This window comes from Elephas maximus, chromosome 2 (genome assembly GCF_024166365.1).
Source record: "Elephas maximus indicus isolate mEleMax1 chromosome 2, mEleMax1 primary haplotype, whole genome shotgun sequence".
Lineage (NCBI taxonomy): Eukaryota > Metazoa > Chordata > Mammalia > Proboscidea > Elephantidae > Elephas > Elephas maximus.
In genome coordinates this window covers 37,493,850-37,510,505 of record NC_064820.1, presented here as the reverse complement: position 1 = coordinate 37,510,505, position 16,656 = coordinate 37,493,850, and the positions used below count along the sequence as shown (strand labels likewise).

General features: G+C 35.8%; 1 protein-coding gene across 2 annotated transcripts in view; it reads left to right on the top strand.

Moving 5' to 3' along the window:
- ZFR (zinc finger RNA binding protein) overlaps window positions 1-16,656 on the top strand; it is an 86,762-nt gene that overhangs the window by 35,189 nt on the left and 34,917 nt on the right. For both annotated transcript variants that reach the window (XM_049861681.1, XM_049861690.1), the window contains exons 6-11: window positions 1,745-1,992; window positions 4,871-5,062; window positions 6,189-6,480; window positions 10,814-11,007; window positions 11,850-11,969; window positions 12,608-12,753. In XM_049861681.1, coding sequence (XP_049717638.1) covers window positions 1,745-1,992; window positions 4,871-5,062; window positions 6,189-6,480; window positions 10,814-11,007; window positions 11,850-11,969; window positions 12,608-12,753 — 1,192 coding nt within the window. The remainder of the gene's footprint in view (window positions 1-1,744; window positions 1,993-4,870; window positions 5,063-6,188; window positions 6,481-10,813; window positions 11,008-11,849; window positions 11,970-12,607; window positions 12,754-16,656) is intronic.

Below are 16,656 nucleotides of genomic sequence, written 5' to 3'. Positions count from 1 at the left end.
AAAAGACTCAAGTCATTTGGAAAACGTTTGTTAACAAGATTTCATATAAAAATCATGTTTCTAATGATAATCTAGAAATACTTTATTTTTAATTGAACAATTTTATGGTGCTTTTTAGAGTGGAATTTAAACTGTACATGTTTTTGCCTATCAATTTGAAAGCATTTAGCTGTGATCTTTTAAGTTTTTTAATCACATTTGTAAGTAATAGAATACGTTGGTAGGACTGCCCAATAAAGAGTTTTTGTTGACCTGTACAGTTGTGTTTTTTTTTTAACTAGTCATATCAGTTGTTTTCTAATTATTATTGTTATCTTCTCTGATCATTTATGTATTGTTGATTTAAGTCCACCTATTTTTCCCATTTTCATTTTCAGATGTTTCCTTCTCTATTACCACACTTTCTATCTTTAAACTTCATAAACATTTATATAACAATAGCCAGAAATAAAAGTCTGTAGAGGCTTTTTGCAAAAATTGACAACAACTTTCTCTCCGGGATATGTCAAGTTTCACATTCCTATGATTCTGATTTCCTGTGCATCTTAGCACAGGAATTTGTTTTCTTCCCTAGGTGTGTAGATAAATAGGAGTCAGTGGGTGAGAAGTCCTTACTTTTCAGTAAAAGCAGTCTGCGTTCAAGAGACAGGAGAGTTCTGTTCTCCTTAAGCACTTCTTCTCTACCCTCCCAGCAACTATGAATCTCTCTTCTGGAGCTTATATAACTCTTTGCCCACCTATTACCACTTAAGGGAAAAAAGATTCTTCAGGTTTTCAGAGTTCTTATTTTAGAAGGCATGATATTACAGTTTGGAGATAAGCTGATAAATAAAATCAGTAATATTGTCGGATTTAAAACTTTCACAGAGTTAAAATCTGTGTATCACTTAACATAAACAACAGGTATAATATAAATATTTAACTTATTTATTATTTAAAACATATATCAACAATGTGCTTATTATTAACTTTGGGCAATGGAAATGGATAGAATCCATACAATTTTAACTAGAAAAAATAGTATTTTCATACCTGTCGAGAGAAAGATGAGAACCAAGGTATTTGGTTTTAAATTCCAAATCTTTAATCTATTGTCTTATATTCTCTCTGCTAAGCTTTACCCACCTTGCCTCCCCTAATCAGCCTCTATAGGCTTCTCAGCCTTATCAGTTACACAATCCATTGGTCATTCATTGGGGCTCAAAATCTTGGTGTCTTTTTTTTGTATGTTTTCCTCCTCTTTTACCTTTTAGCTACCAAGCATGTTGTCAAATATTACCTTGATGAGCTGCTTTTTTTTTTTTTTTCCTTGCTATCCAGTATCCTAGTCCAGGCTCTTCTCAAATCCAACACTTCCCAAGTTGTATTCAGAGGAATCCCACTTGAAGAAATATTTGTAGATTCTATAACTAGGTTTCTGGGTTATAACTAAATAAGTTTGTCAAATACTGTATTACATCCCTGTAACTGAACTATAAGCTTCTTGGAGGCAGGGACTAAATCTTAAACTTTCTTTGTACCTCAGTAATACCTGGCATTGTGTGGTGTGGAATACTTGCTGACTGACTTAAATAGGAAGAAGATAAATAAGATTTTCTCCAGGTTCCATGAGGGATACATTATTTATAAATATGCACATGTAGACCTGCCTTTATTAGCAAGATATATTGAATTTAAATTCATAACCTTTAGTTTGGCCTTTTGTACTTATGTAACATCGTCTTTGTTTGATTTTATTTGTAAGGTACGTCTTATTCAGGTTATGAAGCAGCAGTGTATTCAGCTGCATCCTCCTACTACCAACAGCAACAGCAGCAACAGAAGCAGGCGGCGGCGGCAGCAGCTGCCGCTGCTGCAACAGCTGCCTGGACAGGGACCACCTTTACTAAAAAAGCACCATTCCAAAATAAACAACTGAAACCCAAACAGCCTCCCAAACCGCCCCAGATTCACTATTGTGATGTCTGTAAGATCAGCTGTGCTGGACCACAGGTACTTACGTTGTGTATTTTACCGTGCATCTTCAATGGTTACTTTTGATAGTTAAGTATATTTGATATTCTAAATCTTGTGCTTAGAAAATAGGTTTACATTTTCTCCACTGTTAGTTTTTAGCCAAGGCATAAACATTCATCTTTAAAAAGCCATTTGTATTGAGATATGAGTATTCTATTTAGAAAAAACGGTAAAAATGATTATGAATGTAAATGACAAATGAGGCAAATTGAATTTTTTTCAAGAAGAATATTTTGCTCTTTAAAACATTAATTTAAAAGTTTATGTTCACATTAGTTCGGAGTTTGGGGAAAATATTAATGTAAACGTTTATATTCAAATTAGTTGGGAGTTTGCAGGTAAGAGTGGTTTTTTTCCTTTGCTTTTTTAGCATCCGTAACTTGCTTTATAAAGCCTTCATAGAAAACTCTTTAACATAGATACTTGCTTACTACTTTTCTTAGCTTTTCTTCAGGGTCTGTTTTAATTGCGAAGAGTATACATATAAAATTTTACAGCTGATACGGAACTATAGAGATAACCCAATTTTATACACTTGCATTGAGATGAGAGGAATTTATCAAATGTATTATTCTTTGGAGCATACAAATAGCAAGAAAGTGATAATGTCTTTCTGGAATATTAGAAAGCCTTTAAGTTCTTTTGATTATCTACGATCTTCAGGATTGTATTTCTAATGAAACTGGCTTTTGTGTATGCCTATTTACTTCTGAAATCTTCTCTGCAAAGAAAATAGAAACTATGGGAACAAGAACAGTAGTAGGGAAGGGTCTTTTTCAGAAATACCAGTAAAGGAAGTATGCAAGACTTCAATTACTTTTCCTGGTTTTTTTTTTTTTCTTGTTGGCAAATCTTAGAACGTGTAATTTAGGTGTAAATCTGTTTATGAAAACTAATGGGTTCAACTCCCTTCTTAGCTGAATTTGTTATTACTTTCATTAAGAGTACCTAGTTTTTATATAAAAATCTGAGACGCAATTTGCCTGATAAAAGGCATAGTATTTGAAAGGACGAGGTTTTGACTCTAGTAGTTTCTTCCTGTTAAATCCATCTTCTGCCCCTATGCCACCTATATACATTCTTTTTAATTTACTGGGTCAGTTGTCTCTACTTTTTAACACTAAATTTTAGAGTATTGTACCAGTATTCCCTGAGTTTTCATCAAATTAGGGAACATTTTAATATATGTGGCTAGTTACATAAAACCTTCCTCATTTTCAGTGTGATAGGAAACACTTTGATTGCAATCACATGGGTAGGGTTGGGGGTGCAGGTGGGGAATATTTCCAGGAACCCAGGGTAAACATGAAAGGGAACAAGTATCTTAGTATTTGAATAGCATATCAGACTCTGCAATGACTGTTTTAGACGGGATGATGTCATGAGTGGCAAATGTAGATTTAAGAGATTTCTTGAATATGTGAGAGTCCCTATAAAGTATAGATACGGCACTTGGGTGATAGGTTAACAGCAGCATTTGGAATGAGTATGTGTGAGGCTAAACATTGAATTGGGGGTTGCATGGTTTTTTTTTTTTTTTGGAAGGAACTAGAAGGCTACATAAGACCAGGCCAAGGGCACTTCTGCAAGTCAGAGGCACAGTACCTTAAGGAATTGATGAGCCTTAGAGGAAAATGTCATTGAGGATGTGAGTTAGTATCTACATTTGGGCATACGGAGGGAGTGTAAGTAGGTTCAGATTTAGGGAGCCAGGTTTCCAGTCCTCGCTAACTGTGTAACCTTGGACTAGTCAGAAACCTTAACTTTTGTTTGGGCCTTTGTTTCTTCACTTCTATAATGACGACTTGTCCTAAATAAATGAGCCTCAAACTGCTTTGTGGGGCCACTTCAGGCCGCTTTAGGTAATGAAAGAGAATCAAATGGCCGAGCCTTAGAGTCTCCCTCTTTCGTTTCAAAAACAGAGAAGTTCTCCTTTCTGGTGTGTAAGATTTCATTTGAAGAAAGAGTTCTCCTATTTAAAAACTGGAAAATCACTGTTTCAGTTAATCCCTAAAGTCCCATCCAGCTCTGAAATTCTACAATGAACATAGAATTTTATGTTAATCATGCCTGTTTTAAAAATTAAAATATAAAAAAGGAACTATTGGGCCCCACTCAAATAATTGTTTTAAAAACCAGAACACTGCATGGCAGTCCTTATCAACCTCCTCTCATTTCAGTAAACCTGGGTTTTTCAGTCATCTGTGTACAGGACAATTTTTAATACAATTTCCGTATTATGTTGGCTAGTATTAAAATTATACTGTTTTTCCTTGCAAATACGTAATACAATTTTGACTCTTATGTATTAAGGAGATTTTTGTTCAGGGTAGCATGGATTCTAATACGGATTCTCTGTGGAAATGCATTCTGTGTTAGAAAAGTCAATCCTACAAACATAACTTGTTTTTAAAAGTCTTGTTCCTATAATGTAGCTTTCTTCCTTTCCTTGCTCATGGTGTAGGTACATTCCTCTCCCCTCCCCCCATCTTGACCCTGTAACTAACTAATTTCTTTGTGGGATAATCACTGATTTTTTAGCATTCTCTATCCAGTACTATACCTAAGCAATAAAAGATGAAAATTTTTGAAATTTGAAAGCTGTTAGCTTATATTGATACTGCGGCTCTGTATGAGGATGCTTTATAAACCAAAATGTTAAGACAAATGCATTACTCTCAGTAAACAATATACAGAGAAGCACAGATACATATGCAGGGAATCCTACATGCTCTTGTCAACTGCTTTTAGAATTGTTTAGTGTTCATTTTTAAATGCATATTAGAGAATTGGGTACTTTTAAATCGTGTAGAAAGGAAATTGGTGAAGCAATTGTTCTTTTTCTTTGGAACAGACTTATAAAGAACATTTAGAAGGACAGAAACATAAAAAAAAAGAAGCTGCATTGAAAGCCTCACAAAATACCAGCAGCAGCAACAACTCTACTCGTGGGACTCAAAATCAGCTACGTTGTGAGCTCTGTGATGTGTCTTGTACAGGAGCAGATGCATATGCTGCCCACATTCGTGGTGCTAAGCATCAGAAAGTAGGTGGTTTTTTTTCCCCCACACATCTTATGTCTTTATTTCTTTTAAGGCTTTTCAGTATAGGTTCAGGTGAAGGTAGCTTCATATTTTGAAAACTGAGTGCATTATAAGCAATATACTTAGAGACGACATAGAGAAGACTAGACATTTCTTTAAATTGAACTAGATGACTTATTCCACTTATTGGAAATTGTCATCATGTGATTATCCCTCTCTTTTTGTCATGCTTAAATGTAGATAAGTATGTCCAAGGCACAGCAATTGGTCTCTGTTTGCCTGGAGCAAAAGAGGAAGAAGAGTTGGGAGTAGGAGGAGGGTGTGAAATATGTGGCTAATTACCTGCATGAACACCTGCCTCCTTTGCCATGGGACCAGATGGTATCCAGCAACCATTAGTGAATATTTTGGTCAAAGATTCTCCAGAAGAATCCTGATCAAAAAGGGGAAAATGTAGAACAGAATTTCAAATTCTCATGGACCCCAGACTTTATGGAGCCATGGTGGCTGGATGAATCCCTGAAACATTAAACCAAAAATATCCCTTGAAGCCATCTTAAAACTGTACAGTAGGTTAGCTTAACTAGTAAAAAAAGGTCTGCCTTGAGCATTATGCTCTCTTAAAAACTATCTGTATGGGACTAAATTAACAACAGTAACTTAGAAGATTGGATAGGATCCTTAGGGGGCAGTAAATTTATGTTAATGGGGGAGGACCAACTTAGAAAAGGAGGATGAGAATGGTTGCACAACTTGAATATAATCAGTGTCACTAAATTGTACATGTAAAAAGAAAAAGAAACTGTTAAATTGGTGTATATTTTGCTGTGTATATTCTCAGCAACAACAAAATAGATTTTTTTTTTTAATGTAGATGAGTATGCATGTGGCCAAGTCATTTCATCTTTCTCTGCTTTAGTTTTCTCACCTAGTGGTAGATGGAATATATATCCCCGTCTGCTTCACAGGGATATTGTGAAAATAGTTTCGTGTATAAAAATACATAACAGAAAAAATACAACAAAGAAAAATATCAGTTTGCTTTTCATTTTATAATGTATTTTAGGAAAAAAAAAAATTAAATCTACACTGAGTTTCCTGACAAGTAAATATGCCTTTGTTTTGTAGGTGGTTAAATTACACACAAAACTTGGTAAACCCATTCCTTCAACAGAACCAAATGTTGTTAGCCAAGCTACTTCTTCAACAGCTGTATCTGCTTCAAAACCAACTGCCTCTACTTCAAGCATTGCGGCAAGCAATTGTACTGTGAATACTTCATCAATTGCAACTTCTTCAGTGAAAGGTCTAACAACTACAGGGAATTCGTCTCTTAATATCGCAGCCAACACTAAAGTGTCAGCACTGCCTACAAATATGGCTGCCAAGAAAACATCTACACCCAAAATAAACTTTGTTGGCAAGTACTAGAGATTCTCTATATTCCCACTAACTCCATCAAAGTAGCACCTCTCCTCCATTCCAGGACTAGCCCTTCAGCTTATGTTCTTGGACTGTCTTCCTCCTCCAGGACCTTGTTCCATCACATATCTCTTCTGATTTTTTTTTCCCTTGAATTTTTTATCTGTCCTCTATTGATTTCTTCCGTTTTACATAGAGATAGTCCTGTGTCTTCCTTAGTCGTTTAACACACACCATACCACATACAGACCTTTTTCTTTTCCTGTAATCTGCTCAAGCTACTAACCTAATTCTTACTTTCTCTGCTTTTGTACTTCCTATCCAATCCTCAGTCTTTTGTAGTGGCTCCATTCTGCTGTTTTCTGAAACTGCTTTCCGGAGTCAACCAAAGACCTAATTGTCAAATCCGGTGGCTAGTTTTCAGTTTGATCCTGTAGATCTCTGTAACATTTGACATAGTTGACTACTATACCCTTACAGCTTAAGCTACTTCTCTATGTTTATTATATGTCTATCTACTCTTTTCTCAAGTGTCTTTATTGGTTCTCCTGCCTGCATGTTCGTTAAATGGTGGTGTTCCTAAGATTCTGACTTTGGTTTTTATATCACTCAACTCACCCAATATTCATGGTCAGTCTCATCCATTCCCCTGTTTATAGTGACTTTAAAATATTGTGGGCAAATTCAAACCCCAACCTGAGTTCCAGATCTCTGTTTACCCTGATAACCTGTATGGCCCTGCAGATACCCTTGGTGTCCCATACCAATTCATTGTTGTTAGGTGACATCAAGTCAGTTTCGATTCTTAGGGACTCTGTACGACAAAAGGAAGCATTACCTGGTCCTGTGCCATCCTCACAGTCCTTCTGCTTGAGCCCATTGTTGGAGCCACTGTTTCAGTCCATCTCGTTGAGGGTCTTCCTCTGTCTCACTGACCCTCTACTTTACCAGGCATGATATCCTTCTCCAGGGACTGGTCCCTCCTGATAACATGTCCAAAGTATGTGAAATGAAGCCTCACCATCCCTGCTTCTAAGAAACGTTCTGGCTGTACTTCCTCCAAGACAGATTTGTTTGTCCTTCTGCAGTCCATGGTATATCCCATATTCTTCACCAACACCATAATTCAAAGACATCATCTTCGGTCTTCCTTTTTCATTGTCCAGCTTTCTCGTGCATACGAGGTGATTGAAAACACCATGGGTTGGGTCAGCCACACCTTAGTCCTTAAAGTGACATCTTTACTTTCTAACGCTTTATAGAGGTCTTTTGCAGCACATTTGCCCAATACAGTGCATTGTTTGTTTGCTGAACTGCTGCTTCCATGGGTGTTGGTTGTGAATCCAAGTAAAACGAAATCCCTGACAACTTACAACCTTATTTCTGTTTAACATGATGTTGCTTATTGGTCTAGTTATAAGGATTTTTGTTTTCTTTATGTTGAGGTGTAATCTATACTAGAGGCTGTGGTCTTTGACATTCAAAGGTAAGTGTTTTAAGTCCTCTTCACTTTAAGCAAACAAGGGTGTGTCATCTGCATATCGAAGGTTGATGAGTCTTCACCAATCCTGATTCCATGCTCTTCGTACAGTCTAGCTTCTGAGATTACTTGCTCAGCATACAGATTGAATAAGTACGGTGGAAGGATACACCTCTGACACACACCTTTCATGACTTTAAACCACACAGTATCCCCTTGTTCTGTCCAAACAACTGCCCCTTGATCTGTGTACAGATTCCTCACGAACACAGTTAAGTATTCTGGAATTCCCATTCTTCACAGTGTTATCCATAATTTGTTATGGTCCACACAGTCAAATGCCTTTGCATAGTCAGTAAAACACAGGTAAACATTCTTCTGGTATTCTCTGCTATTTCCACTTTGAATTTTTGGTAGTTCCATGTTGAAGTATTGCTGCAACTGCTTTTGAATGATCGTCTATAAAATTTTACTTGTCTGCGGTATTAATGGAAACCCTGGTGGCGTGTAGTGATTAAGTGCTACCGCTGCTAACCAAAAGGTCAGCAGTTCAAATCCACCAGGCGCTACTTGGAAGCTCTATGGGACAGTTCTACTCTGTCCTACAGGGTTACTATGAGTTGGAATCAACTCGACGGCGGTAGGTTTGGGTTTTTTTGTTTGTTTGTTTATGATATTAATGATATTGTTTGATAATGTCCACATGCTGTTGGATCACGTTTCTTTGGAATGGGCACAAATAATCTCTTCCAATTGATTGGCCAGGTAGCTGTCTTCCAAATTTTGTGGCAGAGATGAGTGAGCACCTTCGGCACTGCTTCTGTTTGTTGAAACATCTCAATTGGTATTCTATCAATTTCTGGAGCTTTGTTTTTCACCAGTGCTTTCAGTGCAGCTTGGACTTCTTCCTGCAGTACCACCTGTTCTTGATCACATGTTAACTCCTGAAATGGTTGAACATTGACCAGTTCTTTTTGGTCCAGTGACTCTGTCGTCTTCCATCTTCTTTTGGTGTTTCCTGCATCGTTTAATATTTTCATCCATTGAATCCTTCAGTATTGCAACTCGAGGCTTGAATTTTTTCTTCGGTTCTTTCACCTTGGGAAATGCTGAGCGTGTTCTTCCCTTTTGGTTTTCCACCTCCAGGTCTTTGTACATTTCATTGTAATAACTTTACTTTCTCTTCTGGAGCTGCCCTTTGAAATCTTCTGTTCACCTCTTTTTCTTCATCATTTTTTCTTTTCCTTTTAGCTACTCTACATTCGAGAACAAGTTTCAGATTGTCTTTTGACTTCCATTTTGGTCTTTTCTTTTTTTCCTGTCTTTTTAATGATCTCTTGCTTTCACAAAATTAGGAGATAATCTCATAAAATTGCCCCTTTTTTACTGCTGTTTCATCTTGTTTATTGCCTCATACAGTTGTTTACCTAGTTGTTTTGTTTCTTGCACTATATTTCTCTTATAAAAACGTCTTCATTGTGACTGTTTTTAAGCTTTTAAAATCCCTTCTTTAGAGGAGATAGACTTCTTACTACATCCATTCTCCCAACATATTCTCCATACTCTTGTCAAAGTTTTTTTGTTTTTTAAATATGACATTGTATTAGTCTGTTTAAAAATCTTTAGTGCCTTCTCCTTCATATAGGATAAAGTTTATATTCCTTAATTATGTCATATAGGGCCCTTCACAGTTTGACCACTGCCTGCGTTTTCATTTCTAGCCTTATCTCTTCACCACATTGACCTAAGTAGTAATTCCTACTGAGTTACTGACTCTTCCTGAGTTTACTATAGTCCTTTTAACTGCATGGTGCGCTTTTTTGTACATGCTGTTACTTCTGTTTAGAGTATCATTCACTTCTGTTTGACCAATTCATACTCATCACTCTTCTTTCAAAGCCCAGCTGGTGTCTTAAACCCTTTGTGAAGCCTTTCCTAACTGGATCAGGTTAAAGGATAGTTCCTTCCTCTACATTCCCATAATGCTTAGAACAGCACTTAACACATTGTATTATAGTTATTTGTATCTTCTCTAAATTGTGGGCACCTCGAAGGCAGCTAGATTGTCTTATTATATTACCAGAACCTAGGGCAGTGCCCAGAATGTAGTAGATTTTTTAAAGTATTTTGAAAGAGTTTTAAAGCAGAAAATTACACAATATGGCATTCTCTCAAACAGCTATATAAAGCCTTAAGTATAGTGAAGGATTAAAATGAAAACTATGATTTATAGTTCCTTTTACTTTTTCAGTTTTTGAGATTATTCATACTCTTCAAAACAATAGAAAATATTTTGTAAATAACTTTTGTGTAAGTTTCAGGTCTGATTTCAGTAGATATTAAGTCAAAGGAAATAAGCAGTAATAAAGCCTTAATTTATTCCATTTCTGTTTTTAATGGAAAACTTGATTTGAATTTTTTATTAAAAAGTTTTCAGTGAAAACTAGTCATTAAACTTATCTTTTTTTAAAGGAATGAAGGTTATTTATTTGTTTTATCATTGGGCAAGAAAGTAGGGATATAAACATGAATAAGTTTTGTCACTACCCTTTCAGATGCTTGCTCTTCAGGTTAGGTACTTGATGTTATGAGACCTAAGGTGAGGTGGCAGGGGAGAGATTGGAGATTATGTGTTGGGAGGTGGAAAAGGGAAAAATTCAAGAATTTGTTTCATTAATAGGAAAAGCTGAGTGATTTATATGGTCCTTCAAAATTCCGATCTTTTTTATATCGAGCCAGAGTTTGACCATTGGTAGGAAAGATAAGAACTTTAAAGTTTTTGTTGTATCAACTTTATACACTTCTACAAAATGAAATTTAAAATTATTGTAATTCTTTCATGCTTTTCTAGGTGGCAATAAGCTGCAGTCAACAGGAAATAAAACAGAAGACTTAAAAGGCACTGAATGTGTTAAAAGTACTCCTGTCACTTCTGTGCAGATGCCAGAAATAAAACCAGATACAGTATCAGAATCAGTCACACCTGCATCTCTGGCTGCTTTGCAAAGTGATGTGCAGCCAGTGGGCCACGACTATGTGGAGGAGGTATTGATTTAAGAATACCATTGCTGTGAGACTGGGGAAGGAGAAGAAGGGTGTCATTTTGTATGTTTGCCAACATGTGTGACATGTATAATTACATTATACTCAGTTACGTTTTAATTTACTTATGAAAGAATACCAAAGATATTCCCTGCATCTTAGTTAAAGGGCTTTAAAAGTATACCCTCTAAGAGTCACCTAAGTCACATCAGAGTTCTGTTGCTGACTTTTATATCCCTTTCCCTTCTGTCATTGTGATGTAAAGTAACTTCCCATTTTATTCGGCAGGCATTCTTGTCATGTATCCTTGTGCTGTCCTGAGGACAGAAGTAAAAGAATTCTGAGCAGCAAAAATATAGACAGAGAGCACCAATATTTCTCTTTCTGAACAGTCACATAGTTTCATGTGTAAAATTAAGGTTGCTGATTTAACAGACCCTGTTTATTTTGGTTTCTTAAGTTGTCAGGCCTCTAGTCCTTATTTACAGGGATAACTTGCTGTAAGTAAACTCAGTAAAGTGGAGGAGTGGTAGCTAATAGTGCGGGGACATGAGAGAAGCTTGGTAAATATTTGTTGTTAGCAGAAACACTAACATACAGTGGTATAGCACTATTACTTACCATCCCTAGTAGGTTTTTGTTAAATATTTTTGTTCCTTCATGAAGAAGGATTACATATTATGTTTTAAAAATTACAGACATTGCCACTCACTTTTTTCTCACCTCAGATCTTAATTGTTCACAACTTTTCTTTCTCAGGGAGTCTGTGAGGGTTTATGAGTGAAATCTTCGATTGGAACTTTTCTGCTCTGATTCTTAAAAAATATATTTCTTTCCATATCAAGGTACGAAATGATGAAGGAAAAGTAATTCGATTCCATTGTAAATTATGCGAGTGTAGCTTTAATGACCCCAATGCCAAGGAGATGCACTTAAAAGGACGAAGACACAGGCTTCAGTATAAAGTGAGTAAAGTTTCAACTATCGTCTTCTATTTTTTTCACAACTCAGAACGTTCTAGATGTTGAACAAAGCACCTAAACATAACTCACCAGTCTGAACTCCCATTCTCAGATTAACATGTCGTATTGATTATCTTACTGTATAACCTAAATAGGCTCAAATGTTTGGTTTTTATTGATTAGTTTGTTATATTTAGGTAAGAACAATATAATCATATTCTTAACCATTTTTAGTAACGTGGCAAAATACAACTAATATTGCTTGCATCAAGTAATTATGGAAAGATGGTTGCCTGTACGTTTATATGATAAGAAACTTTTTAACCCCCAACTCAAGACATTTAAAAGCATCTGTTTACAAGCATGTGAAGAAAAATTAAGTAGCTGTCAGTCCCCTGAGGATTTCAGATGACTTTTTATTGGTCAGCACTAAGTGTTTTTATATATTTCTAAACTTAGATTATTAAGAATTTTTATTTATTCTGAATGCTTCCTCTGATTCTGCTTAATTATAATGATTTTACTCTGTAAAAGGAAGTTTGCAACTAAGCCTTTATGATGAGAGAATACCTGGAAATGTATGATTAAAAAGTAGATTGTTGTGGGCTGCTAGTTTTTCAATGTCTTGTCCGTATTAACAGAAAAAAGTAAATCCAGATTTGCAAGTAGAAGTAAAGCCCAGTATTCGAGCCAGAAAGATTCAAGAAGAGAAAATGAGGAAGCAGATGCAGAAGGAGGAGTATTGGCGAAGACGAGAAGAGGAGGAACGCTGGAGAATGGAAATGAGGTAATAGCTTTAACTTGTAATAGCATAATAATAAGTGATTCAGCCTTTATAAAAAGCTTAGTTGTTCTGGGTAAGTGGTTCCTATTCAAACCAATACTCATTTATTTAATGTACTTGTAATTTTCACTTTTTGGAAAGATCCTAGGTCTTTCTGAAATGCATTCAGAAATGCATTAAAATTAAGTTATTGGCTACTTTAATATTTTATCATGGTCTTGGTATTAGGAATTATGTGATAAGTAGTATCCTATGTATATTACATATGTGAAAAAATAGTTTCACATTATAAGTAAATAAATGCCTTAGTTTAAAACAAGCAAAATAGAGCATATGGTTATTTGATTAACATATCCTGAAGATAAGATTTGATATATTCTTAAACTGTGTGTTGTTTTGTAGTTGTTGTTTTTCTAGAAGAAACTTCTATTATAGAAACTTTAGGGGCTACAGTAAAGAAGATGAGAAAAGAGGTCATCTTCTAGAGTTTTTTTTTTTTTTTTTAATATAAATCTTATGTTTTATTGAGATATACCTTCCTTACCTTTAAATTGTACCACTCCAATGTTGTTTTTTGTATGTTCATAGAATTATGCATCATCGTCACAATCAATATTAGAACATTTTTTATACTCCCAAAACAAACTCCAAACCCACTACCAGTCACTCCCCATTTTCTTCCTGACCCCTCCCTCAAGCTCTAGGCAACTACTAATCTCTCTCTCTATATATGTTTGCATATTCTGGACAATTGATTTAAAATGGGGTCATACAATATATGGTTTTTTGTGTCTGGCTTCTTTAATTAGCATAATGTTATCAAGGTTCATCCATGTTGTAGCATGTATCAGTACTTCCTTTTTATGGCTGAATAATAATCTAGCATATAGAGGTACCACATTTTGTTTTTCATTAATCAGTTGGACATTCAAGTTGTTTCTACTTTTTGGCTATTGTGAATAGTGCTGCTATGAACATTTGTGTACAAGTGTTTTAATATAATTTTTTCAAATATGAGCAAGAGTACCATATACATATTTTATAACCACTTTTTTCATTTGTGTATATATTTAACTTTTTTTATTTGGTTAGGATTATTTTTATGTTATTTTTCATGGCAGTATAGTATTATGCAGATGTAAAATTTTCTTTATGTTAATAAACATTTGGCTTGTTTCCAGTATTTCACCATTACAATTATATTGACTATCCTTGAGTCTATATTAGTACATAAATCATGATTACCTGCTTATAATATCTCAGAAATGTTTGATTGATGGATACCTACTTCTGCCTCTACTGGATAGTATGAACCAGTGGTTCTTAAACTTGATCCCAGGACCCATTTATACTCTTAATAATTACTGAGGACTCAATAATTACTGAGGACTCCAAAGAGCTTTTGTTTATGTGTTTGTCAATTTGATATTAAAACTGAGAAGCTTTAAAATATTTATTAATTTATTTTAAAATAACATTCTACGATAAATAAATTTGATATGTTCACGTAGTGGAATACTATTAATGGATAAAGAACAATGATGAATCTGTGAAACGTTTCATAATATGGAGGAATCTGGAAGGCATTATGCTGAGTGAAATTAGTCAGCTGCAAAAGGACAAATATTGTATGAGACCACTATTATAAGAACTCGAGAAATAGTTTAAACAGAGAAGAAAATATTCTTTGATGGTTATGAGGGTGGGAAGGGAGAGAGGAAGAGGGATGTTCATTAATTAGATAGTAGGTAAGAACTATTTTAGATGAACGGAAGGACAATACACAATACAGGAGGGGTCAGCACAATTGGAGTAAACCAAAAGCAAAGAAGTTGCCTGAATAAACCAAACGCTTCGAAGGTCAGAGTAGCAGGGGCAGGGGTCTGGGGACCATGGTTTCAGGGGACATCCAGGTCAATTGGCACAATAAAATCTGTTAAGAAAACATTCTGCATCCCACTTTGGTGACTGGCATCTGGGGTCTTAAACACTAGCACACGGCTGTCTAAGATGCATCAATTGATGTCAGCCCACCTGGGGCGAAAGAGAATGAAGAACACCAAAGACACAAGGTAATTATGAGCCCAAGAGACAGAAAGGGCCACATAAATCAGAGACTACATCAGCCTGAGACCAGAAGAACTAGACGGTACCCGGCTACAACCGATGACTGCCCTGACGAGGAACACAACAGAAAACCCCTGAAAGAGCAGGAGAACAGTGGGGTGAAGACCTCAAATTCTTATAAAAAGACCAGACTTTATGAATGGTCTGACTGAGGCTAGAAGGACCCCAGAGGTCATGGTCCCCAGACCTTTTAGCCCAAGACTGGAACATTCCTAAAGCCAGCTCTTCAGACAGGGATTGGACTGGACTATAAGAAAATGATACGGGTGAGGAGTGAGCTTCTTGGCTCAAGTAGACACATGAGACTGGGCAGGTCCTGTCTAGAGGGGAGATGAGAAGGCAGAGGGGGGCAGAAAGTTTGGCTGAATGGACACGGGGAATACAGGGTGGAGAGAAGGAATGTGCTGTCTCATTAGGGGGAGAGCAACTAGGAGTACATAGCAAGGTGTATATAAATTTTTGTATGAGAGACTGGTTTGATTTGTAGACTTTAAAGCACAATAAAAATTAAAAAATAAAAACATTCTATTTAACTATATTGAAGTAGTTAAATATAATGCACTTAAGTACTAAATATACTTAATAAATACAGTACAGTGAAATGTAACTAAAAAACTGTATTTCTTCCCCCAAATGGTGAGATTAGCATTATTGTATATTTTTTGAAATCTCTTTAATGTCTGGCTTAAGAGAAGGCACCAGAATTTTCACATCTCTTTCTGTGTCCAATCTGTTGCATTGTCACATGTTACATAGCCTCTGGAAAACTCTATAGTCATAAGAGAATGAGATAAAGAAAAGCAAATAATATCTTAGTAATGTTATTACTTTGAGAACCACTGCTATAACTTGTTAAAATCTCTACCAGTGAAATGTGATAGCCATTTTTGTTTCCATTTGAATCGTTCTTAATAGTGACAGTTTTATTTCATGTTTGACCATTTATATTTCTTCTGTGGTAAATTGTCCATTTTTTTACTTAACGTCTTGTTGGTCATTAAAGACACGTCTTATACTATAGCTGTTAACCCATTGTTGTATATAATCTTTAAATAGTTTTTGCTCTAATTTATGTATCAATTTTTGTTTTTATGTTTTGAAGTCTGTCAACCTGGTCCTTGATGAAGTTTCTTCCTTTGTAACGCATTGGAAGTTCTCCGCTATACCTAGATGATACACTTATTTCCTCTTTAATTGATAAATCAAATATTTAACCAAGCACCTAGTCTGTGCCAGGTACTGTGTTAGGTGCTGAGTATAAATTGGTAAACAATGAATAAAGATCCCTGCCCTCGTTTAACTTAAACATCTTTGGCAATAACAGTGAGCTGTTCAAAAGTAGAATGAACATGGTTTTCCAGAGCCTTCAAGCTGTGTTTATTCATTTTCCCTCAAGGCCTGAGGAAATTGATAGTTTTCTGCAGTTGCTGTTAAGAACCGTATTTTTATGTTTCATATTAAACAGATTTGTCTAGGAAAATCTTACTGTCACCAGAATTTGCTTTAGACACCTGGATTCCCTTAGGAGTTTTTGGTATCCTAGTTTGAAGCTCACAGTGAGGATAAAACTGAGAGGGGATGGTGAAAAAGAAATAATAGATTCTGAGAATGTTGACCATAAAGCAGAAGGCTACACGCTGGCTGCCCATAGTCCACATTCAACTCTTGGGTAGGTTTTTTCTGTGTACAAAAGAAAAAACCGAACCCACTGCAGTCGAGTCAGTTCCAATCATAGCGACCCCGTAGGGTTTCCAAGGCTGTGAATCTCTACAGAAGCCA